Raw genomic sequence first — 24,448 nt, 5'->3', positions numbered from 1 at the left:
GCAATGTAACGCTACCTTTTAACGTTATCGGTATCTGGTACTAAGTTGTTGTTAGCTAACGTTAGCCCACTTTTAAGTAACTAAGGCAGTGAACAATTATGAATTAACAATAACGTTAGCAAGTTACAAACCATTGCATATACGTAAACATTATTACTCTTAACTTTACTAATTTAACTTAAACGTACCTTTTGGAATTTCTTCAAGTAGCTAGCTTGCTAGTTAGTGGTCAACAGTTGTATTTTCGTTGAGAAGTCTCAGGTTACGGGCGAACGGAAGTGAAGTTAACCTGCTACGCGGAAAGGCGGAAGTTAGATGACGTCATCGTGAAAAGGGCCTATAGGCCATCTAATAAGCTCAATTAAATTAGATGCGCATGGTATATTGTTGTATGACTACTTCGAAATATGAACTCATGACCTGAAATGAAATATTGTCTAGGCTACGCGACATATTTGACATTATATTATTCAGACGTAGCCTACAAACGTCAATGGAAAAGATGAACCGTCTGTTCTACCGTTAAACTGCGCTTCGAAACAGATCGCATAGTATCTATTTACTACTGTGAAGTGTGTTCAATTAAATGAGAGACGGATCAAATGGTAGCCTATCCTAAGTTGTTGTAGGCCTATAGGCAATTTCACGAGTATGAAACCATCAGTTAGGAACAGTGAGGAATTCATTCTTCAGTGATCATGGAAATGCTATGATCAGAAATACATTTCTAATTACTTTAGAATGCAAAGATAAAATATATCGATTTTCGCTCTTCTCACTAACAGCAAATGATTGCATCTTGTTATAATTTTTAGCTACCTGTGTTTTTGTTATGAATAAGTCATATATTCACCATTTGCATACGCCTGGCCTAAAGTTTGCAGGAGGATAAGCGCATTTTCACGTCAAGTTCAGTTTTTGTCAAAATGCCTATTTTTGCGTGAAAACTGGTGCACGCATGTTTTGTGCATAAGCAACTTTATAAATGAGGCCCCAGATGAGCTACCCACAACAGCTGACTTAGAGCAGTACTTTGCTAGCTGCTTGGCCTTTCCCTTTGTCACACACTCACACAGCATCACAGTGGGCATGGTAAGTGGCTGCTATTCCTGCACAAGCTAGACTCTTACCTTTCTGCTCCCCTATCTGACCTCATGAGTTGCATATGTATACTCCTTTTTTCAACAACAACAAAAAAGCCAATTATATGAGTCATAATGACTTAAATGCACATCCATCAGATTTAATTCATGGAAGTCCTGATTAATCTAATTCTCTGGGTAAAAATACCATCTTTGTCATGACACATTGGCTGTGTCCCAAATGGCACTTGGTTCTGTCCCAAATGGCACTTGGTTGCGTCCGAAATGGCATCCTATTCCTATAGTGCACTACTTTTGACTTTTGGTCCCTGATAAAAAGTAGTGCACTATGTAGGAAATAGGGTGCCATTGGAAAGCACAGTGTTATATGAGACATGATTTCTGTGAAGACTAGTCACACATTTAGCCATGTGAGTGGCACTGTAGTATAACAGTAGATGTTTTGTATAATAGGGATCACAGAAAACAAGAATAAAGAACTTTGATTTATAAAAGTAACCTATTCAATTCTACAGACATTCCACAATATATGTGCAACTTGAGTTAGATTGATAGAATTTACAAACAAGCCTAATTCAACATCTTTGGCTGTTTACACCGGCAGTCAAATTCGTATCATTTGACAAAATATCAGAATTGGGCTGCCTGTGTAAACGCAGTCTTTTAAACATGGATTATATCTGATTTACAGTACACTAGATTAATGACACTTGGGTCCAAAGAGAGCTGAATTAAGATTGAAGAGAGAGCTGTCCAATGGGCTGGCTGCTTCAGGGATCAGACAACATTGTTGCGTATGACCCCGACCTGGTCTATTTGACACTCCACCACATCTCCTTTCTGAAACACACAAAGGAACACTTCATTACGTCTTTCGTAAGACAGGACCACAACATGCAACGCTTGTAACTCTTGTGCCCCATCTGATCTTTTTAGATCTATGGGAAGTGCCTAGCCCTATAGGAGCTTGGAGTGGATGTGGAGTTGATTATTACTATATGTAACAATACGGATTCATTCCAGACTAACTACATTACAGACACATGTCAGATCTCAAAACGCCTGGATAGGTGTTTAACATACAGTGGGGAAAAAAAAGTATTTAGTCAGCCACCAATTGTGCAAGTTCTCCCACTTAAAAAGATGAGAGAGGCCTGTAATTTTCATCATAGGTACACGTCAACTATGACAGACAAAATGAGAAAAAAAAATCCAGAAAATCACATTGTAGGATTTTTTATGAATTTATTTGCAAATTATGGTGGAAAATAATTATTTGGTCAATAACAAAAGTTTCTCAATACTTTGTTATATACCCTTTGTTGGCAATGACACAGGTCAAACGTTTTCTGTAAGTCTTCACAAGGTTTTCACACACTGTTGCTGGTATTTTGGCCAATTCCTCCATGCAGATCTCCTCTAGAGCAGTGATGTTTTGGGGCTGTCGCTGGGCAACACGGACTTTCAACTCCCTCCAAAGATTTTCTATGGGGTTGAGATCTGGAGACTGGCTAGGCCACTCCAGGACCTTGAAATGCTTCTTACGAAGCCACTCCTTCGTTGCCCGGGCGGTGTGTTTGGGATCATTGTCATGCTGAAAGACCCAGCCACGTTTCATCTTCAATGCCCTTGCTGATGGAAGGAGGTTTTCACTCAAAATCTCACGATACATGGCCCCATTCATTCTTTCCTTTACACGGATCAGTCGTCCTGGTCCCTTTGCAGAAAAACAGCCCCAAAGCATGATGTTTCCACCCCCATGCTTCACAGTAGGTATGGTGTTCTTTTGATGCAACTCAGCATTCTTTGTCCTCCAAACACGACGAGTTGAGTTTTTACCAAAAAGTTCTATTTTGGTTTCATCTGACCATATGACATTCTCCCAATCCTCTTCTGGATCATCCAAATGCATTCTAGCAAACTTCAGACGGGCCTGGACATGTACTGGCTTAAGCAGGGGGACACGTCTGGCACTGCAGGATTTGAGTCCCTGGCGGCGTAGTGTGTTACTGATGGTAGGCTTTGTTACTTTGGTCCCAGCTCTCTGCAGGTCATTCACTAGGTCCCCCCGTGTGGTTCTGGGATTTTTGCTCACCGTTCTTGTGATCATTTTGATCCCACGGGGTGAGATCTTGCGTGGAGCCCCAGATCGAGGGAGATTATCAGTGGTCTTGTATGTCTTCCATTTCCTAATAATTGCTCCCACAGTTGATTTCTTCAAACCAAGCTGCTTACCTATTGCAGATTCAGTCTTCCCAGCCTGGTGCAGGTCTACAATTTTGTTTCTGGTGTCCTTTGACAGCTCTTTGGTCTTGGCCATAGTGGAGTTTGGAGTGTGACTGTTTGAGGTTGTGGACAGGTGTCTTTTATACTGATAACAAGTTCAAACAGGTGCCATTAATAGAGGTAACGAGTGGAGGACTGAGGAGCCTATTAAAGAAGAAGTTACAGGTCTGTGAGAGCCAGAAATCTTGCTTGTTTGTAGGTGACCAAATACTTATTTTCCACCATAATTTGCAAATAAATTCATTGCAAATCCTACAATGTGATTTTCTGGATTTTTTTTCTCAATTTGTCTGTCATAGTTGACGTGTACCTATGATGAAAATTACAGGCCTCTCTCATCTTTTTAAGTGGGAGAACTTGCACAATTGGTGGCTGACTAAATACTTTTTTTCCCCACTATATCAGCTAACCAAATCATATGATTTAGCAATCAGTCGAAGTGGCACACAACCATTGATTGATGCATTACAACATCTGCAAAGTAGTTGGCCTGGTACACAACTAATGTCTTTATATTAGTGTGTGATGCTGACCTTGAGGAAGACAGGTGGGTTCCTGAACACGCCCACACCTGGAGGAGTCCCCGTCAGAAACACGTCACCTGGAGACAACGTCACAAACCTAACACAGGAAAGAACACACACATGCAAATCTTTGTTATCAGCAACTGTAGACTACTCATTAGTATTGGTTTTGTGATGACAGTGTTACTCAGTTGTCATAACTGTTATTGACAGTGTTATGTAGCCCTTGTGACAGAGGGCTCAAGTAAAGTATTACCATCACAAGAACTATGAACACATTGTGTGTGTGACTCACTGTGAGACCCAGGCCACCACTTGCTCAGTCTTAAAGATCAGCTGGTTAGTGTTGCTGTTCTGGACTGCAACTCCATTCACCAGACAGCGGATACCCAGGTTATGGGGGTCTGACGACAAATACATACATTTTAGCAACCACTCTGCCAAAGTAAGCAAATTATAAGTATACATTTTATCTTGTGTTTCTCCCTCCCTCACCCATCACAGCGGAGGTGGTCACTAAGGCGGGGCCGAGAGGACAAAAGCTGTCAAAGGTTTTTCCCAGCAGCCACTGCTTCCCGTTGCGTTTCATTTGCCAATCACGTGCGCTGACATCGTTGGCCACGGTGAAACCTGCCACGTAGGACATAGCATCCTCTTCCTTGGGGGGTTGGGGGGGGGGGGGGGGGGGGGGGAGTGAGCTCATCTGTGGGACATGAAACTCCTATGTGTCAAGTTGTATTCAGACTCACCTTAATGTGTTTCCCCTTTCGTCCAATCACAAAGGCTAGCTCCACTTCCCAGTCCACCTCCTCCAATCAGAGAGAAGCAGGAATAAGAATCCATCAATTAAGTTATTGAATGCAGAAACTGTGTAACATCCAAGCTACAGTGCCTCTGTACATTTTAATTGTATCAGGCACGGCTCTAGGATCATGCATATCTACTGCATCTCCATCTTCTCCTCTGGGCCTTATAGGGGTCGTGTTCTCCTGCACAGACGTTGCATGCATCAACCAATGGTTGCGTACCACGTCATCGACTGTGCCGTCGGGCACCAGATTGCTATAACATATTATGTGGTTAGCTGATACGTAAAATACCTGGGCAGAGGAACGTGCCCAGTGACTAAGGCTGCTCTCACCTGGCTCTCGTCGGGCAGTGTGATGTCATCGAAGGGCCCAGTAATGGCGCTGGGGAACTTGCTGAAGATGATTGGCTCTTTAGGGATAGGTGCGTTCTGCTCAAGGCAGTGGTCCCGGTAGTTCATCCCCACACACACCACCTTCTCTGGGGCTAGGACTGGGGACAGCAGCCTCACCTCCGCAAAGGGAACCACACACTGAGTAGGACTAGCCTCCAGTGCCCTGAGAGAAAGAGGATAGTATGTGCTCTGGGTGGAAAGGATTGCTACTGACAAGCACCAAGAAAGTGTGTGTGTGTTGTGTATGTGTTACCTCTGTGCACACTGCATGCCCTTCGCTCCCATCTCCAGCAGCTCTCTCATTGTCATTGGCATTGAAGGGTCAAAGGCCTTAAGGTCAACGACCCCTAGCCCCTCCCCCCGATCAACACCGACCCTAACCCCTCCCTCATCGCCTTGGCGGCAGAACTGCACCAATCGCATCGCAGCGCCACACACTCCCCGCCTACCTGGGATAGCAGACAGCCTATCAGAGAAGCTCCTCGAGATGAGAGACAAGGAGTGAATTGGAAGTCTCATCTACTGAAAACAGAGAGCAGGAAAGATACTGAGAGAGAAAAGCAGAGACAAAGAGTAAAAGTACAAAAGGAAAGAAAGTGAAGGGGTGAACTTAATAGTTTCAGACAACAGGTTGGGCTAAGAATTGTCCATTACCAATTAAGGAAGTATTGAACAATTTCTGTAGATAATCTCAAAGTACAGTAGCCTATATGAAAATGTATGCACCCACTAACTGTAAGTCGCTCTGGATAAGAGCATCTGCTAAATGACTAAAATGTAAATACTGTCGTATGATGCAGTAAAGTGACTCATGAGTACAGAGCTCTAGCGTAGCTAGTTGCACTTAGACACCTCAGGGACCCGAATATGGACAGAGCCAAGGAATTCCCAAAATATCTAATAAATCCTTACGGTTTCCTGCAAACTCTTAGTTGCAATGTAAATTATTTTATTAGTGATAACCTTATCAGCCAGAGCTCAAACTCTACTCCTGTAGATAACGTACAGTTACAGTATATTTACAATCAAGATAATACAAAGTCGCACAGTATAAAGTTAAAACTGTCCTACCTGATCACCAGTGATTACTGAATGCCTACGGAAAAGCAAAATAACCACAACCAGCCAACAACAATGTTGCACAGCCAAATCTGCAAATATATTCAAGTCAATCAAGAGTAGGTAATTTTACTGATATCATATCGTCAGTCAAGTGAAAAGTCTCTAAAATCGTCTCATTATTGCACTTTGGACCAATGATCAGGCACTCACCTTGCTGGCTTGTCTACTGAAAAGACAACATGCATAGGAGTGCACTTCCTGGTTTGGTATTTGTAGTTTAGTTTATTGAATACTGTCACTCACTGCTCTCAATTATACATAATCTGAAGTGTAGGTACTTCTCTAGTATGTACATCATATATATATAACACTTCCAATTGATACTATATTTTGAGATTTTTTGTTATTGTAGATAATCTGCACATTTCCGCGTAGTAATCAGCATTTAAAAACTACAACTACGTTGAAAGGACATTGATAAATCACGTGATTGACTGAGGAAGCTTCGTCGTGTCAGTGGACGGCTTGGCTTGATGTTTTTTCCCTCAAGACGTCGGAAGGCCAGCCATGTGTACCCAGTAAGCCTATCTATTCATACAGTTAGCCGTTCCGTGCAAAGTTTCCTTCAGAATATGTACTTTATGAAATGCATGTTTGCAGTATCTGTTGTTATTGGGTATTAATTAATGAGCGATGTAACTTATTGAGACGTGGTTTTCCTGAACAGGATTGGGTGCATACAGTGCCTTCAGAAAGTATTCACGCCGCTTGACTTCTTCCTAATTTTGTTATGTTACAGCCTGAATTTAAAATGGATTAAATGTAGATTTTGTGTCACAGGCCTACACACAAAAAAAACCATCATGTCAAAGTGGAATTATGTTTAGACATTTTTACAAATTAATTAAAGATGAAAAGCTGAAATGTCTCGAGTCAATAAGTATTCAACCCTTTTGTTATGGCAAGCCTAAATAAGTGCAGGAGTAAACATTTGCTTACTAAGTTGCATGGCCTAACTCTGTGTGCAATAATGGTGTTTAACATGATTTTTGAATGACTACCCCATCTCTGTACCCCACACATACAATTATCTGTAAGGGCCCTCAGTCTAGCAGGGAATTTCAAGCACAGATACAACCACAAAGACCAGGGAGGTTTTCCAATGCCTCGTAAAGAAGGGCACCATTGGTAGATGGGTAAACCTAAATAAAGCAAACATTGAATATCCCTTTGAGCATGGTGAAGTTATTCATTACACTTTAGATGGTGTATCAATATACCCAGTCACTACAAAGATACAGGCGTCCTTCCTAACTCATTTGCCGGAGAGGAAGGAAACCGCTCAGGGATTTCACCATGAGGCCAATGGTGACTTTAAAACAGTTCTAGTTTAATGGCTGTGATAGGAGACAACTGAGGATGGATCAACAACATTGTAATTACTCCACAATGCTAAAATAAATGACAGTGTAAAGAAGGAAGCCTGTACAGAATACAAATATTCCAAAACATGCATCCTGTTTGCAATAAGGCACAAAAATGAAACTGCAAAAAATATGGCAAAGAAATTATCTTTATGTCCAGAATACAAATTATTATGTTTGGTGCAAACACAACACATCACTGAGTACCACTCTTCATATTTTCAAGCATGGTGATGGCTGCATCATGTTATTGGTATGCTTGTCATCGGCAAGGACTAGGGAGGTTTTTTAGGATAAAAATAAACGGAATAGAGCTAAGCACAGACAACATCCTAGAGGAAAACCTGGTTCAGTCTGCTTACCAACAGACACTGGGAGACAAATTCACCTTTCAGCAGTGCAATAACCTAAAACACAAGGCCAAATATACACTGGAGTTGTTTACCAAGATGACGTTGAATGTCCCTGAGTGGCCTGGGTACAGTTTTGACTTAAATCGGCTTGAAAATCTATGGCAAGATTTGAAAATGTCTGTCTAGCAATGATCAACAACCAACTTGACAGAGCTTGAAGAATAAAAAAAAAAAAAAAATTGCAAATATTGTACAATCCAGGTGTGCAAAGCTCTTAGACTTACCCAGAAAGACTCACAGCTGTAATCGCTGCCAAAGGCGATTCTAACATGTATTGACTCAGAGGTGTGAATACTTAGGTAAATTAGATGTTGTATTTCATTGTCAATAAATTTGCTAAATTTATTTAAAGCATTTTTCACTTTGTCATTATGGGGTATTGTGTGTAGATTGGTGAGAAAAAATATATTTAATCCATTTTGAATTCAGGCTGTAAAACAAAATGTGGAATAAGTCAAGGGGTATGAATGCTTTCTGATGGCGCTGTATTTAAATCCTATTGATCTGTCCTCATGGAGTGGACTGTCCATTGTCTTTGCAGACAGCTGCTTAGCCAGATAGTTGCAATTTTGCATCCAAGTACCAGCAAGCTAGCTTTCTATTAAAGCCCTATTGGCCTATATGCCCTATGGACAAAAATCTAATCGCCCAATTTGCACTTTCTGTTCCTAGGTCATGTGCCTACTTCTTGTGACTTCCCTAAACAGTATCTGAAATTGAAACATTCCCCATATGTCATGAAATTTTATTCTCATTCCAAATGACAGGAAAGGGAGGGTGAGAGAAAGGGAAGACTGTCCTTTTTAGAACACTCTATTTCATTCTGAAAGCATGGTTTGTGCAATGGAAAGATGAGTACTGAGTCAGGCTCATATAGTCTGCAACTCTGCATATCACACAGGGTGCATCTCATGGTCCTCTAGCTCAGTTGGTAGAGCATGGCACTTCAAATGACAGGATATTGGGTTTGATTCCCGGGACCACCCATACGTAAAATGTATGCACGCATGACTATAAGTCTCTTTGGATAAAAGTGTCTGCTAAATGGCATATATTATATCACATAGCATGCATTTCAATGGTCTAAAGGTATGTCCTTTCCTCATCTCCTTTCCTTCTGCATCTGTAATGATGTGCATAGACTGGACAGGTGAACGCAAAAGGCTATTGAGATGTCCCCTTGACAGTCCAAGTGTGCACAAGTCCTGCAGATTATCTGGAGACCAAAGGTTTCTCTGAAGCCAGTCTTTGACCCAATCTGACAGATATCACTAACCCTGAAGCAGAGAATACCAGACAGGAATTTAAAGCAATATTTTATCTCACCATTCTCTGATTTGGTAACCAGTGCCAGTCTATTTGTTCTATAATTGTAGCCAACTCCTTGTCACCCATTGTTTGGCATGACAATGGGAGCACAAACAAACTAATGGGAGCACGAACAAATCTGGGACCAGGCTACTGAGTTGGACCCTCAAGACCAATAATATTGAGCCTATATTGAGGTGTATTGAATGTGCGTTTCTTTCTATAGTGTCCAGCCCATCGAGTGGACCACTGACTGTAAGAACCAGAAGTGAGTATTGAGGAACTGCTGGTCAGGTCGCGTGCTTGTGCTTGTGCGTGTGCGTGGACAAAGGCTATTTTAAGGTTTTGGGTTAAGGTCGGGGTTAGGGAAATTATGATTTTGAATCTAAATTAATTTTAGTTCCTCACAAGGGTAGAAGAACAAAACGTGAGTGTGTGTGTTTTCTCTCTTCCAGTTATGATGGCATAGTCTTGGTGACCCAGAGTTATGACACGCTGCCCAAGGATCTGGAATGTCTGAAAGCACCTCTGCAGGACTACAGCGCTGTGAGTCACGCGCACACACCCACACCATAGATAGATGAATATACCCCTCCTACTTTCTCTTCTCCCCTCTCTCTCCTTCCTCCCTCTCTCTCTTTCTCCTCTAGGTGGACTGTGGTCTGGGAGATGAGGTGGTAGTGTTGATGGTTCCGGGGTTGCCTGGTAAACGCTTGGTGTTTGCGTCCACCGGGCCTGTTAACCGGGACTACGATGACGTCAGACGCTTCAGCGATGCAGCCGTTAATGGCATCAAGAGGTCCAAGTCAACATCACATACACACGTACACACAAAATGTACCAAGAGGTTACTGTATATCTGTATTCCTGTCCTGTGTGTATCTCTCCTGAGTGGCGCAGTGGTCTAAGGCACTGCATCGCAGTGCTAGCTGTGACACTAGAGATCCTGGTTCGAATCCAGGCTCTGTCGTAGCCGGCCGCGACCGGAAGGGGCGGCGCACAATGGGGCGGCGCACAATTGGCCCAGCGTCGTCCAGGGTAGGGGAGGGAATGGCCGGCAGGGATGTAGCTCAGTTGGTAGAGCATGGCCTTTGCAACGCCAGGGTTGTGGGTTCGATTCCCACGGGGGGCCAGTATGAAAAATAAAAAAATAATGTATGCACTCACTATCTGTAAGTCGTCTGCTAAATGACTAAAATATACTGTCTGGGTATTTCTTCAGGGCCATGAAAGCAGGCATGCAGCGCCCCCTTCTGGTCTGTCCTCGTCACAGCAGCTATGACAGGAGCACCCTGGTTGCTGCCCTAGGGGCCCTGCACGCCCTCTACATGGTGAGAACACTGTGAAATAAGCAATAGATACCTGCACACTGACGAATGCTCCCGTTGTTTTATTGTGCATTGTTTCGAGCTGAAGGCACTCCTATGCCCCTAAAACAAAACATACCCTTTGCACACAGGTGGAGCTCAATTGTCTTTTGCTCCAAATGGTGTGCTGACATTCATCCTTTATCCACAATCTCTCTCTTTCCCCTCTCTCAATCTCTTCCAGCCTCTGGAGGTGAGGGAGGTGTCTGTGAAGCCTAGCCAGTATAAGGTGTGTGTTCTGGGGCTGTGGGTGGACCAGGAGGCCCAGGGGAAGGAGTTGGTGGATCTGGCCTCTGCTCTGGAGAGTGGACGGTGAGTCGCACACACGCCCATATTTTCATCTGTAACAAAGGAGAGATCTCTCTTATGGGGATACATTTTTATATGTTAAATGTCCTCATGCTGAACAGATTTGCCTCAAGGACCCATTAGGTCCATTGGGATAGATTTTCCTCCGTCTTGGAATTAAAAAAAACCTGTTTAGAAATGTATTCTCAGGAACCATATGTCCAAATCACACCAATGTAGGCCCATGGTATATCTCTTAACTTAGTTTGAAATAAATGTAAGGGATTGGTGAGATGTCTGAGTTATTGATAAATCAGGAAATCAGATTTTACGTGTCCATTTAACCACCTAGAGTCGATGTCCGTGCCCTAGCGGAAGCGTAATTAGCATAATAATAGAAATCCCCATAAACATCCGTCAGTTTAAGCTAGAGATATTTGATATCTGTCTCAATCCACCGCATCCGCTGATGTCGCACTTCCGCATTTGCGGTGAAAGGTGACGGCGCTAGAGCGGTGTCAGACCATGAGACATCGGTTGTTTTGCTTTAGGATGCCCACAGGCCCCACAAGACTCGTCTGAAGGTCCCCCGGTAGAGTTGAACAAATTTATGCAAGTATACACTACCGGTCAAAAGTTTTAGAACACCTACTCATTCAAGGGTTTTTCTTTATTTATACTATTTTCTACATTGTAGAATAATAGTGAAGACATCAAAACTATGAAATAACACACATGGAATCATGTAGTAACCAAAAAAGTGTTAAACAAATCAAAATATATTTTATATTTGAGATTCTTCAAATAGCCACCCTTTGCCTTGATGACAGCTTTGTACACTCTTGGCATTCTCTCAACCAGCTTCATGAGGTAGTCACCTGGAATGCATTTCAATTAACAGGTTTGCCTTCTTAAAAGTTAATTTGTGGAATGTATTTCCTTCTTAATGCGTTTGAGACAATCAGTTGTGTTGTGACAAGGTAGGGGGGGTATACAGAAGATAGCCCTATTTGGTAAAAGACCAAGTCCATATTATGGCAAGAACAGCTCAAATAAGCAAAGAGAAACGACAGTCCATCATTACTTTAAGACATGAAGGTCAGTCCATATGTAACATTTCAAGAACTTTGAAGGTTTCTTCAAGTGCAGTCGCAAAAACCATCAAGTGCTATGATGAAACTGGCTCTCATGAGGACCGCCACAGGAATGGAAGACCCAGAGTTAACTCTGCTGCAGAGAATAAGTTCATTAGTTACCAGCCTCAGAAATTGCAGCCCAAATAAATGCTTCATAGAGTTCAAGTAACAGACACATCTCAACATCAACTGTTCAGAGGAGACTGTGTGAATCATGCCTTCATGGTCGAATTGCTGCAAAGAAACCACTACTAAAGGACACCAATAAGAAGAGGAAACTTGTTTGGGCCAAGAAACATGAGCAATGGACATTGGACCGGTGGAAATGTATCCTTTGGTCTGGAGTCCAAATTTGAGATTTTTGGTTCCAACCGCCGTATCTTTGTGAGACGCGATGTGGGTTAACGGATGATCTTGGCATGTGTATTTCCCACCATAAAGCATGGTGTGGGGGTGCTTTGCTGGTGACACTGTATGATTTATTTCGAATTCAAGGCACACTTAACCAGCATGGCTACCACAGCATTCTGCAGCGATACGCCATCCCATCTGGTTTGGGCTTAGTGGGACTATCATTTGTTTTTCAACAGGACAATGACCCAACACACCTCCAGGCTGTGTAAGGGCTATTTTACCAAGAAGGAGAGTGATGGAGTGCTGCATCAGATGACCTGGCCTCCACAATCCCCCGACCTCAACCAAATTGAGATGGTTTGGGATGAGTCGGACTGCAGAGTGAAGGAAAAGCAGCCAACAAGTGCTCAGCATATGTGGGAACTCCTTCAAGACTGTTGGAAAATCATTCCAGGTGAAGCTGGTTGAGAGAATGCTAAGAATGTGCAAAGCTGTCATCAAGGCAAAGGGTGGCTATTTGAAGAATCTCAAATATAAAATATATTTTGATTTGTTTATCGCTTTTTTGGTTACTACATGATTCCATATGTGTCATTTCATAGTTTTGATGTCTTCACTATTATTCTACAATGTAGAAAACAGTAAAAATAAAGAAAAACCCTTGAATGAGTAGGTGTTCTAAAACTTTTGGCCGGTAGTGTATATGGAGACTTTCTAGTGCCAAAAATAAAGGGTTAAATACATGTAAAATAAAATAACAAATGTTTTTCTTATCGTTCTTACATCTCTCAAGTATAGGACAGACAATACAGAACAAACTTACTTTAGATTTGTTGGGGGGACTATTTGTTGTTCCATGTAGTGAATATGTTGTTCAATGCGTTTGTATGGGCTAATAGCAGTAGGGCCAAAATTAATTGTTCCTCAAATAGTTTTTGTATATATTTTTTTCATACTTCGAGGGCTTAGACTGTTATGGGTTAAATCCTTTGTAAATCCACTTCACGATAGCCTATCAACTTGGAACTTTTAAGGGTCATCAAAGACATTAACATAATGAACCATGTGAAGTTTGGCATTTATATCTTAAAACATAAGGAAACGATTAACAATTCACTTATTTTACTATGTAATTATAAAACAAATCTTCTTATGGACTGTCAGATTCGCTCCAAATGTGGTCTTTGGACTCATCACAATAGTCCCTAAAGAGTTTGAGAAAATAAAATTGATGCATTCAAAGATAGCCACACTATACCAGTAGATCCATTTAGCACATACGCTAATATATGCTAGGAAAATACTTAAAATCTTATTCTCATGAACAATAGGACCAAATGACACCACATTTGGAATGTAGGCCCATGGTGGTACATGTCTTAACTTGGTTTGAGAAAAGCTAAGGGATAGGTCAAAAGATGGCTGAGTTATTGACAAATCAAAAATCAGATTTTACGAGGCCTATCAACTTGAAACTTTTCATTGCTATCATGCACGTCCGTAAGATGAACCACACTGAATTTGGTATTTATATCGAAAACAAGGAAACTAACAATGAATTATTTGCAAATGTAACGCTAATGCTCAAAATTATCTTCTCATGAACTATATGTCAGATTCACTCCAGATCCATGATTGCACATAAAGGAAGATAGTTCCTACAGTACATGATAGAGTGCTTGCTTTGTTATCCAACTGATATTTGTGCGTCTAACTTTCTCACTCATCATTTATTCACAATTCATTCAGGACTACCCGTAATCATGGTAGCATCCACATTAACGTAGAAGTGTTTAGAAACATATTCTATTCTTATTTACAATAAAAGTGATTAAAAAATGACAAAATTATTTACCATTTATTTATATTGGGCACAAAATAATCTGAAACACAACCAAAACAAACAGCAAATTCATCTAACAAGTTTGTAGAGTCACACACTTGATGTAATCATTGCGTGCTAGGTATATGGGACCAAATACTACACTTTTGACTACTTTAATACACATATAAGCAGGGGTGCCACTTTGATTTTTGAAGTGGGAGGGACATAACCTGGCGGGGGTCTGGGGGCATCTAAAGCTCATTTCTTGCATTTTTTAGAACAAAAAGTAAGCAAAAATGCACACAGTCATCAAGCTAGGTAAGAGATCATTATTAAATATGTTTAAGTGATTAATAAGACTGAACTAGATCAAAGGTAATTCAATAATAAATATTGTGTTGCACCTTTGTCCAATAGCCTAACAAATGAACAACTCTTGAAAAAAAGCCGCATGCACACCCAACCCCCACCAGTCTAGTCAATAACTCAACTCTCTCCCAACACAATTTCCTTCCCAGTTCACACCTTTAATTTTTTAATTCCCAAGGGAAAGGTTTGGAAACAAAAAAACTAACAAAAAGCCCACATACTGTACACCTCACATATACATTAACACACAAACAGCAAATCCTCCATATAATTAATCTCATAGGACTAATAGTACTGTAGAGCTCTTTTTACTTGCACACAATATGGCTGGGTCGCCCCGTCCTGTCCCTAGGGGTCTACCCCCCTGCAGCGCCCCAACCCAACACACCCCACTCAGCTTTAGGATCTTAGTGAAACATTCATTATTGGTTTTGGGTGTGTTAAGCCAATGCCAGAGTGACAACCCACAGGACGGCAGACCCCCAGGGCCAGGACTGAGCAGTCCAGCAGCTAGGGATTGCCAAAATGGGTATCTCCCCTGACGTGGGCATGTTTTCAATACAGACTCCTTAAGTCGTAATGTACTCCATATTAGGCATCCAGACCTTATTAAAGTTTCCCAGTATACCCTTTATCCTGTAATAAATCTAGTGATGCATATCTTGACATTGTGGGAGGATAACCAACCTTCCAATTAATGGCAAAGCATTTCTTAGCCACTATAAATGCTTGGTTACACAGTTTCTTCAGATAAGTATCCTGTATCAACATTTCCAAGCAAACAAAAACTGGGAGAAGGGAGAATCTATAGACATGCTGAGATAAAAGAACATACTCTTTGCCAGAATTCAGCCAGCCTTCACGAGACCATAACATATGCAAATATGTCCCCTTTTGTGGTTTATACCTCTAGCAGAGGAATGACATTTCTGAGTGCATGTAATTCAGTTTCACTGGCATATATACTGAACAAAAATATAAACGCAACAATTTCAACGATTTTACTGAGTTACAGTTCATATAAGGAAATCAGTCAATTGAAATAATTTCATTATTCCCTGATCTATGGATTACACATGACTGCGCCATGGGTGGGCCTGGGAGGGACCCACTTGGGAGCCAGGCCCAGCCAATCAGAATGAGTGTTTCCCCACAAAAGGGCTTTATTACAGACCGAAATACTCAGTTTCATCAGCTGTCCGGGTGGCTGGTCTCAGATGATCCCGCAGGTGAAGAAGCCAGATGTGGAGGTCCTGGGCTGGGGTGGTCACACATGGTCTGCGGTTGTGAGGCCAGTTGGACGTACTGCCAAATTCTCTAAAACGACGACGTAGGCGGCTTATGGTAGAGAAATAAAAATTAAATTCTCTGCCAACAGCTCTGGTGGACATTCCTGCAGTCAGCATGCCAATTGCATGCGCCCTCATCTGTGGCATTGTGTTGAGTGCCCTTTTTAGAGTGGCCTGCTCACTAATAGGAATGTAAACAAATTTGTGCACAAAATCTGAGAGAATCAAGCTTTTTGTGCATATGGAAAATATCTGGGATCTTTTATTTCAGCTCATGAAACATGGGACCAACACTTTACAGATTGCATTTATATTTTTGTACGTTCTATGGATGGTCTTAAACTGCAGTCATTTATGTCTGAGATGATATGAACATGACTGGGCATTCAAACATATCTGTATCCATTCATCATCATCAATAGCTTCTACCAGGTCTTCCTCACATTTTTGTTTTACATGTTTTGTGTCATCTGGAAAAGCCTCTGTCAACGCTTGATACAGTTTGGAAATCAACTTTGGAGGTTTGTCAGACTGCCTTACAATAGCATCTGGCTTGTGCCAGTGTTGGCTGCACAGAGAGAATAAAGTGTTATATCTGCAAAAATGCACCTCACCTCCATCACAGACTGGTCTTCCCTGGCTGCCTGACCCTGCTGAGACCACTGTCACCATCTGATCCTCCTAAAATGAGGCATGACAAAGAATTACCTTGGTGTACATTTATACATTATATTATCCAAGAATAGAATCAATGGTTCAATAATTGAAATGACCATTATTCCCAGATCCCAGACTGTAGCTTTAAGCTTAAACTGTGGTGTAGCTACTGTAGGTCTACCCATCAATTCAAGATGGAACTTTGTATTATTCACTGATATTGTTAATATACTGCAAAATACACCTGAGCTCCATATACTGGTCTTCCCTGGCTGTCTGACCCGGCTGGGCCCCTGTCACCATCTGATCCTGCTAAGACATGATGAGCATAGTGTTGTGTACTGACTGCACTAGAGGGCTGCATTCCCACGGGTTGCCTGCGGGTCCCGACAGAGATCATTGCGGCGCGGTTGGCATTTTTCATGTTGCGGGCGGTCAGACAGACGACTTTGGGAAGGAAATATTTGTGTTGTCCCACAGGATATTTGGAAACAGTCCTCTTTCTGCTTTGTATGTGTTACCCTACCTATTGTATTAAAAACACATATTTCGCAATATTCACACACTCAGAATTCGCTGCTTCAACTTCAGTAGCCTACCTCTCCTAGTTGGGCGTGAGAGTTCAAGTGCCGCTAGTATGTGTGGTCTCATTGAAATAGAGTAGGGTGCCTACATGGGCGGAGAATCACGTGGCAGGTAACTTGAATATGAAATTAACGTATATATGACTAGACTGCAGTTTACTACAGTGTCTGTAAATAAATAGTGATAATGGAAAGAAGTGGAGGGCGCTCAACCAACGTGAGTCGAAGTGCAATCAAAAATAATTGTTGAAAAGGTAAAGGCACAACGCGCACATAGGTTATGCTACTATGGTGAGCGAGCGTTGCGCCTTTTCATTTTCAATAAGTATTGATTACCCATTTATTTGTCTCTGCCTGCAAATCATCCTCCTAAAAGGTAGGCTATATCCTATAGGCCTATGCAAAACGTAGCAAGTGTCGCTGTCATCATTCTTGCTGCTTCAAGTTCAGTAGCCATACCTGCGAGATCAGGTGCGCGTTTGGTCTCAATTAAATAGAGTAGGCTATAGCCTATGCATGGGCGGAGAAGCACGGGGCAGTTATATTTCGAAGGAAATGTACTTCCTAAATAGGCCTATGATTAGGCTATAGTTTACTACATTGCCTAGAAATAGGCCTAAATATTGTTCACCCATATTTCTTCGTCTGAAAATCTTCCCACTCCTAAAAGGTAGGCTATAAAAATAGCTCAAGTGAATGCAAGTCTCTCCAACTCCGCTCTCTTCAAACTAGATCTAGCATATTGGCTGAAATAGCACAGTAATAAGGGCCATGTGAGAATCTCTGGTAATTTAACCTATTTCTGAAGTTATTTTTGCGCATTTGATATTGCCTATAGGGCGCAAAATTGCTCACATACGCCTAAAATAACACTGCGGTACTGCAGTTGGGTTTGGGACAGTGGGAGTCGGACAGAAAGCCAGCGGGAGTGGGATGAAGAAAACGGTCCCACGCAGACCTCTACTTTGCACCATGACAGTGAAGCCTGTAACGTTAGAGCTGTTTATTACTGTGCAAGTGTGAAAAGTAGGGAATTAGCTAGGGAAACTGACAGATCAATGACGTTACATTGCCATACTAACTAATAAAACTCACATTGCACTGAAAAAATGTCAGAATATAGTCTTCTATCGTTTGGCCGATGGTTTCATAGATTGATTCAGGTCTAACGTTAGTGTGATTGAGGCAAAAAGAATAGCTAACGTTAGCCAACTTTTGGCCAGCTCTCTCTCTAATGGTACATCAGCTGGCGAAAGCTAGCCAAGTTCATTTACTTCTGAAACGGGACAAAACAAAGTTGACAAAACATTTTCGTACAAACAAAAGCTGTTAGATAGTAATTATAGCCACCTCATATCGCTATCTGACAGATAACTAGAGGCTAGAGCTAACCTGGCTGTGGTAGCTAGTGTAGCTTATTCATTCACCTCAGTCGAGAGGGGATGAAACATTAGCTAATGTTACATGTCAATTACAATACTAGCTCAGCACTGCGAATAAACACTAGTGTCGTTTTTTCTGTTAAGATAAACAGCAGTTACCTTGCCAGCTACATCAGTCAACTAAAGATTAGCCAGTTTCTGCTCTGCTTGCTTTTGCAACTCGGTGAAAGAGCGCAACACATACACACTGAACTATGCTCAACTCTCCCGTGCTGGTCCAGTCTTCCAGAAGGTTTGCCTTCACACAGCCTACCCAACCGCTTGGAGGCGTCCGCATGGTGCTTAGGCACACCCGTGCCACACTGCAATGATAAAACTGGGGGGGACAAAAATGCAATTTCAGAATGTGCCCCCGTCCCCAGTGAAAGTTGCGCCCCTGCATATAAGTGAATTTGTCCCAATACTTTTGGTCCCCTAAAATGGTACAAAAAGTGCTGTAATTTTCTAAATGGTTCACCCGATATGGATGAAAATACCCTCAAAATAAAGCTGACAGTTTGCACTTTAACCTCATAGCCATAGTATCATTTCAAATCCAAAGTGTTGGAGTACAGAGCCAAAACAACAACACAAATTGTCGCTGTCCCAATACTGTTGGTGCTCACTGAGTATCCCAAACATTAGGAACACCTTCCTAATATTGAGTTGCAGCCCCCCCCTTTTGCCCTCAGTACAGCCTCAATTCATCGGGGCATGGACTCTACAAGATGTTGAAAGCGTTCCACAGGGATGATGGCCCAAGTTGACTCCAATGCTTCCCACAGTTGTGTGAAGCTGGCTAGAAGTCCTTAGTATGGTGGACCATCTTGATACACAAGGGAAACTGTTGAGCATGAAAAACCCAGCAACATTCCAGTTCTTGACACAAAACGGTGCACCTACTACCATACCCTGTTCACAAAGGCACTTACATTTTGTGTCTTGCCCATTCACCCTCTGAATTGCACACATACACAATCCATGTCTCCATTGTCTCAAGGCTTAAAAATCCTTCTTTAACCCATCTCCTCCCCTTCATCTACACTGATTGAAATGGATTTAACGAGTGAAATCAATAAGGGATCATAGCTTTCACCTGGATTCACCTGGTCAGTCTGTCATGGAAAGACCAAGTGTTCTTAATGTTTTGTATACTCGGTTTATATATATTTACTATGATCTTTCTCTCTTCTTCCCTTGGCCCTCCATCTCCCTCTCTCTCTCCAGGCTGGCTTGCCGTGACATAGGAGGGTCCGATCCTGAAAGGATGGCTGCTCCTCGTGTGGCTGAGTACGTCCAGGCCCTCTTTAAGGAGAGCCCAGTGCAGGTGAGAGAGAGGCTTTTCTCCTACATCCAAAAAAGAAAAGGTGAAGATATCTCACAAAAAGACAACAAAAGTATTTTGTTATTCATAGTGGCTTTTCTATTAGTTAAAAAGGCTGTTTTGTTTCGACCTTAATCGATCATTGTCAAAGCACTTAGTTGTGGTCTTTTTGGGAGATGCCATCACCTTTTCTTTTTTAGAATATGACTTTACCTAGATGAGCACCTCATTCCATAGAAGCGCCGGCATATCTCATTTCTACTTGTCTCAAGTACTGGATCTCACTAATGTATTAGTGTTAATGTGATAATGCTGAACGGGCCTGTCTCTCAGGTGGATGTGGTGAGTGATCTGAAGGTGCTGGAGAAGGAGTATCCCTGCCTCGCTGCTGTAAACCGCTGTGCCAATGGTAAGTGTGTACAGTGAGGGAAATAAGTATTTGATCCCCTGCTGATTTTGTACGTTTGCCCACTGACAAAGACATGATCAGTCTATAATTTTAATGGTAGGTTTATTTGAACAGTGAGAGACAGAATAACAACAACAAAATCCAGAAAAACGCATGTCAAAAATGTTAGAAATTGATTTGCATTTTTATGAGGGAAATAAGTATTTGACCCCTCTGCAAAACATGACTTGGCAAAACCCTTGTTGGCAATCACGGAGGTCAGACGTTTCTTGTAGTTGGCCACCAGGTTTGCACACATCTCAGGAGGGATTTTGTCCCACTCCTCTTTGCAGATCTTCTCCAAGTCATTAAGGTTTCGAGCCTGACGTTTGGCAACTCGAACCTTCAGCTCCCTCCACAGATTTTCTATGGGATTAAGGTCTGGAGACTTGCTAGGCCACTCCAGGACCTTAATGTACTTCTTCTTGAGCCACTCCTTTGTTGCCTTGGCTGTGTGTTTTGGGTCATTGTCATGCTGGAATACCCATCCACGACCCATTTTTAATGCCCTTGCTGAGGGAAGGAGGTTCTCACCCAAGATTTGACGGTACATGGCCCGTCCATCGTCCCTTTAATGCGGTGAAGTTGTCCTGTCCCCTTAGCAGAAAAACACCCCCAAAGCATGTTTCCACCTCCATGTTTAACGGTGGGGATGGTGTTCTTGGGGTCATAGGCAGCATTCCTCCTCCTCCAAACATGGTGAGTTGAGTTGATGCCAAAGAGCTCGATTTTGGTCTCATCTGACCACAACAATTTCACCCAGTTCTCCTCTGAATCATTCAGATGTTAATTGGCAAACTTCAGACGGCCCTGTATATGTGCTTTCTTGAGCAGGGGGACCTTGCGGGCGCTGCAGGATTTCAGTCCTTCACGGCGTAGTGTGTTACCAATTGTTTTCTTGGTGACTATGGTCCCAGCTGCCTTGAGATCATTGACAAGATCCTCCCGTATAATTCTGGGCTGATTCCTCACTGTTCTCATGATCATTGCAACTCCACGAGGTGAGATCTTGCATGGAGCCCCAGGCCGATGGAGATTGACAGTTCTTTTGTGTTTCTTCCATTTGCAAATAATCGCACCAACTGTTGTCACCTTCTCACCAAGCTGCTTGGCGATGGTCTTGTAGCCCATTCCAGCCTTGTGTAGGTCTACAATCTTGTCCCTGACATCCTTGGAGAGCTGTTTGATCTTGGCCATGGTGGAGAGTTTGGAATCTGATTGATTGATTGCTTCTGTGGACAGGTGTCTTTTATACAGGTAACAAACTGAGATTAGGAGCACTCCCTTTAAGAGTGTGCTCCTAATCTCAGCTCATTACCTGTATAAAAGACACCTGGGAGCCAGAAATCTTTCTGATTGCGAGGGGGTCAAATACTTATTTCCCTCATTAAAATGCAAATCAATTCATAACATTTTTGACATGTGTTTTTCTGGATTTTGTTGTTGTTATTCTGTCTCTCACTGTTCAAATAAACCTACCATTAACATTATAGACTGATCATTTCTTTGTCAGTGGGCAAACATACAAAATCAGCAGGGGATCAAATACTTTTTTCCCTCACTGTATATGTGTGTCTGTTTCTGTATGTGTGTGTCTTTTTCATCCATGTGTGTTTGTCTCCTTTAGCTGTGCCTCGTCACCAGGCCAGAGTAATCAAGCTGCAGTACTGTGGAGAAGGACCCATCCAACACACACTGATGCTGGTCGGCAAGGTGAGCAGGAGAGAGAGGAAGGAGTTGGGGTGGAAGAGGAGAAGATGATGATTTGATAATGGCGATTTAAAGGGAGTGGGGTGTTTCTATCATGTCATGAACATGTTTTTCTGTGTGTAACATGCGTGCATTTATTTGTGTGTGTGTCTCTCTCAGGGCATCACCTATGACACTGGTGGAGCTGACATCAAGGCTGGTGGCATCATGGCTGGCATGCACAGAGACAAGTGTGGTGCTGCTGCCGTGGCTGGGTTCTTCCAGGTAAATAACTAACACTTTGATACCCTTCAGTTATTACTAGTGGACTCATAGTCCCTGATATAGTCTGTTACTCCTGCTAACATGTAGCTGTCTCCTGTCCTGTCAGGTCCTGGCCAAACTCAAGCCCAAGCATCTGAAGGTGGTGGGTGCCATGGCGATGGTGAGAAACAGCGTGGGCTCAGGTCAGTGTGATGTCGTGGGGTGGGGGTTTCACCCATAGAAATAGAATATAAATATCTAATATAGATTATATTTCTATGGTTTCACCTACTGAGTAGTTGGCCTCTTCCCTCTCTCCTCTAAATGTGTGTGTGTGGGATATGTTCTGTCTCTCTGACAGAATGAGGGTTTAAGGATTTTGTGTTCTCTCTCTGTTCTGTCAGACTGCTACGTAGCTGATGAGTTGGTGGTGTCCCGTGCGGGTCGCAGGGTTCGTGTAGGGAACACAGATGCTGAGGGACGCATGGTGATGGTCGACCTGCTTTGTGAGATGAAAGAGAAGGTAAAGGAAACACAACTGTATTCCATGTCCTCCCTCACTCTCCCTGTTTCTCCTGTCAAATCTATTCTCTGTCTCCTTAATCTCATGTCTTCTTCCTCTCTCAACAGGCGGTACGTGAGGCGTCTCCTCAGCTGTTCACCATCGCCACTCTGACAGGACATGCCATCAGAGCCATGGGACCCAACTACTCTGTGAGTACTGTACCATACACACACAGTATCTGTACTGTACCATACAGACTCTTTATAAAATAGCACACTGGCCATGGTGAGAATGATTGCTAATGATGTAAATTAAACTCTTTCGGTTATAGATCATCATGGACAACGGAGCTGCCCATCGCTCTGGCAATGCCCATCAGTGGCAGAAAGGTGAGATGCTCGACACACACTATTCAAACAAATCAGAAAACCAGGGTTTTCTGGTATGAACATGGTGTATGTAACCCGTTAGTCCTTTCTCTCTCCCTCTCTGTAGCGGGAGAGGTGCTGGGTGATCTGTTTGAGGTGTCCAGTATCAGGCGTGAGGACTATGACTTCCATAAAGGGAAGTCTGAGTATGAGGAGATTCTGCAAAGCAACAACCTACCATCCTCTGCTACCCCACGTGGACATCAGACCCCCGCTGCCTTCCTCATCATGGCCTCTGGGCTGGACAAGGTACACACACATGCTCCACAGCCCTGTTCATAGCCCTGAATCTAACCTAATCGCTGTTTGTATGTGTTTGTCTTGTTTCACTTCATCAGTACGGTGTGGACTCTGGCACTCCTCTGCCTTACTCTCACATCGACATCGCTGGCTCAAGCGGCCCCTTCCCTGGTGTCCCCACCGGAGCTCCAATCCTCGCCATGGCTACCAACTACATCCTGCCCAGTGCATATCAACCCAACGATGCCCTGCCCAGAGCCTAGCAATTTGATGATAGAAATAGAATGTGTCGAATGGACCCTATTTTCTGTCTCATGAGAAATGTCACATAGAACCGTCCTGATAGTGCCAGTTCAATTGATATGTTGCACAAAGTATTCAAGAGCACAGATATCCATCAATGCTGTGATATCGGCAGTTCATTTCGAACATTCCAATACCTCTCCAAGATCTGTTATTCTATAGATTATATTTCTAAGATTCTGCTACGGTTTATCCGTCCAACCTCAAATGTCAAATGTTTGACCCCCATTTCTAACATGAGTCACTGTATTGAATACACTCTCAATTACCAAACACGCTTTGTTGTTCATGCATCCATTTTGTGAGTTGCAAGTCACGTGGTTGTGTGCCAGACAATATCAAGCATAGTAAATGCAATGTTTTTGTTTATTTCAATCAATGTTAGCTGTTGCTAGTTCCAGTTATTGCGAAATGAGTACGAACATGGTGTATGTTGCGGACGCCTCCGAACAGTCAGGTAGGCTGTTTGAAGTGTTTATCTGACTGAAAACTAATATAATAATAATAATTATGTCCCCCCCCCCCACTTATAAAAACCAAAGTTGTGCCCCTGCTACCACATATCTACAATACAAAATTGGGGGAAATCTATCCAATTGTATTCTGTTTCTCTTAATCAATAAAAAATATATTACA

The 24,448-nt window shown here is 42.5% G+C and overlaps 2 protein-coding genes and 1 long non-coding RNA gene across 6 annotated transcripts; 1 reads left to right on the top strand and 2 right to left on the bottom strand.

Annotated features, from left to right (window-relative positions):
* Positions 1 to 1,575: 1,575 nt before the first annotated feature.
* On the bottom strand, positions 1,576 to 6,372 carry LOC311141699 (oxaloacetate tautomerase fahd2, mitochondrial-like). 3 transcript variants are annotated; one of them, XM_084177117.1, is made up of 8 exons: positions 6,186 to 6,372; positions 5,368 to 5,661; positions 5,055 to 5,277; positions 4,663 to 4,722; positions 4,409 to 4,571; positions 4,209 to 4,317; positions 3,923 to 4,010; positions 1,576 to 1,943 (listed from the first exon to the last, which is right to left on the bottom strand). In XM_084177117.1, the coding sequence occupies exons 2-8, from the start codon at positions 5,631 to 5,633 to the stop codon at positions 1,881 to 1,883; spliced, it is 972 nt and encodes a 323-aa protein (XP_084033243.1). In that variant the 5' UTR covers positions 5,634 to 5,661; positions 6,186 to 6,372; the 3' UTR covers positions 1,576 to 1,880. The 3 variants fall into 3 exon arrangements, with proteins under 3 accessions (XP_084033243.1, XP_084033244.1, XP_084033245.1); XM_084177118.1 differs by having other exon boundaries at positions 5,368 to 5,563; XM_084177119.1 differs by having other exon boundaries at positions 5,368 to 5,559; positions 6,186 to 6,275.
* Positions 6,373 to 6,649: 277 nt separating this feature from the next.
* On the top strand, positions 6,650 to 24,089 carry LOC311141660 (putative aminopeptidase W07G4.4; the record flags this gene model as incomplete). 2 transcript variants are annotated; one of them, XM_084177066.1, is made up of 16 exons in its annotated part: positions 6,650 to 6,754; positions 9,548 to 9,589; positions 9,777 to 9,867; positions 9,972 to 10,120; positions 10,544 to 10,652; positions 10,873 to 11,000; positions 19,839 to 19,938; positions 20,269 to 20,344; positions 22,011 to 22,096; positions 22,253 to 22,357; positions 22,464 to 22,539; positions 22,741 to 22,859; positions 22,967 to 23,050; positions 23,173 to 23,230; positions 23,337 to 23,518; positions 23,608 to 24,089. In XM_084177066.1, 16 exons carry the CDS (start codon positions 6,744 to 6,746, stop codon positions 23,770 to 23,772), a joined length of 1,581 nt encoding a protein of 526 aa, XP_084033192.1. In that variant the 3' UTR covers positions 23,773 to 24,089. The 2 variants fall into 2 exon arrangements, with proteins under 2 accessions (XP_084033192.1, XP_084033191.1); XM_084177065.1 differs by lacking the exon at positions 6,650 to 6,754 and having other exon boundaries at positions 9,528 to 9,589.
* On the bottom strand, positions 14,311 to 16,632 carry LOC311141661. The gene is made up of 2 exons (XR_014614240.1): positions 16,564 to 16,632; positions 14,311 to 15,998 (listed from the first exon to the last, which is right to left on the bottom strand). It is a non-coding gene; the product is annotated as an uncharacterized lncRNA (long non-coding RNA).
* Positions 24,090 to 24,448: the final 359 nt, after the last annotated feature.

Source organism: Coregonus lavaretus, assembly GCF_964263955.1.
Source record: "Coregonus lavaretus genome assembly, chromosome: 14".
Taxonomy (NCBI): domain Eukaryota; kingdom Metazoa; phylum Chordata; class Actinopteri; order Salmoniformes; family Salmonidae; genus Coregonus; species Coregonus lavaretus.
The sequence above is the reverse complement of the archived record's forward strand: the minus strand, read 5'-3'. Positions and strand labels throughout refer to the sequence as shown.

Coding starts and splice junctions, on each gene's coding strand:
- LOC311141699 (XM_084177117.1), bottom strand. CDS start 5,633: ATGAGACTTCCAATTCACTCCTTGTCTCTCATCTCGAGGAGCTTCTCT. Junction 4,723..5,054: donor CACTGCCCGACGAGAGCCAG/GTGAGAGCAGCC, acceptor CTCTGATTGGAG/GAGGTGGACTGGGAAGTGGA. Junction 1,944..3,922: donor ACCCACCTGTCTTCCTCAAG/GTCAGCATCACA, acceptor TGTGTGTTTCAG/AAAGGAGATGTGGTGGAGTG.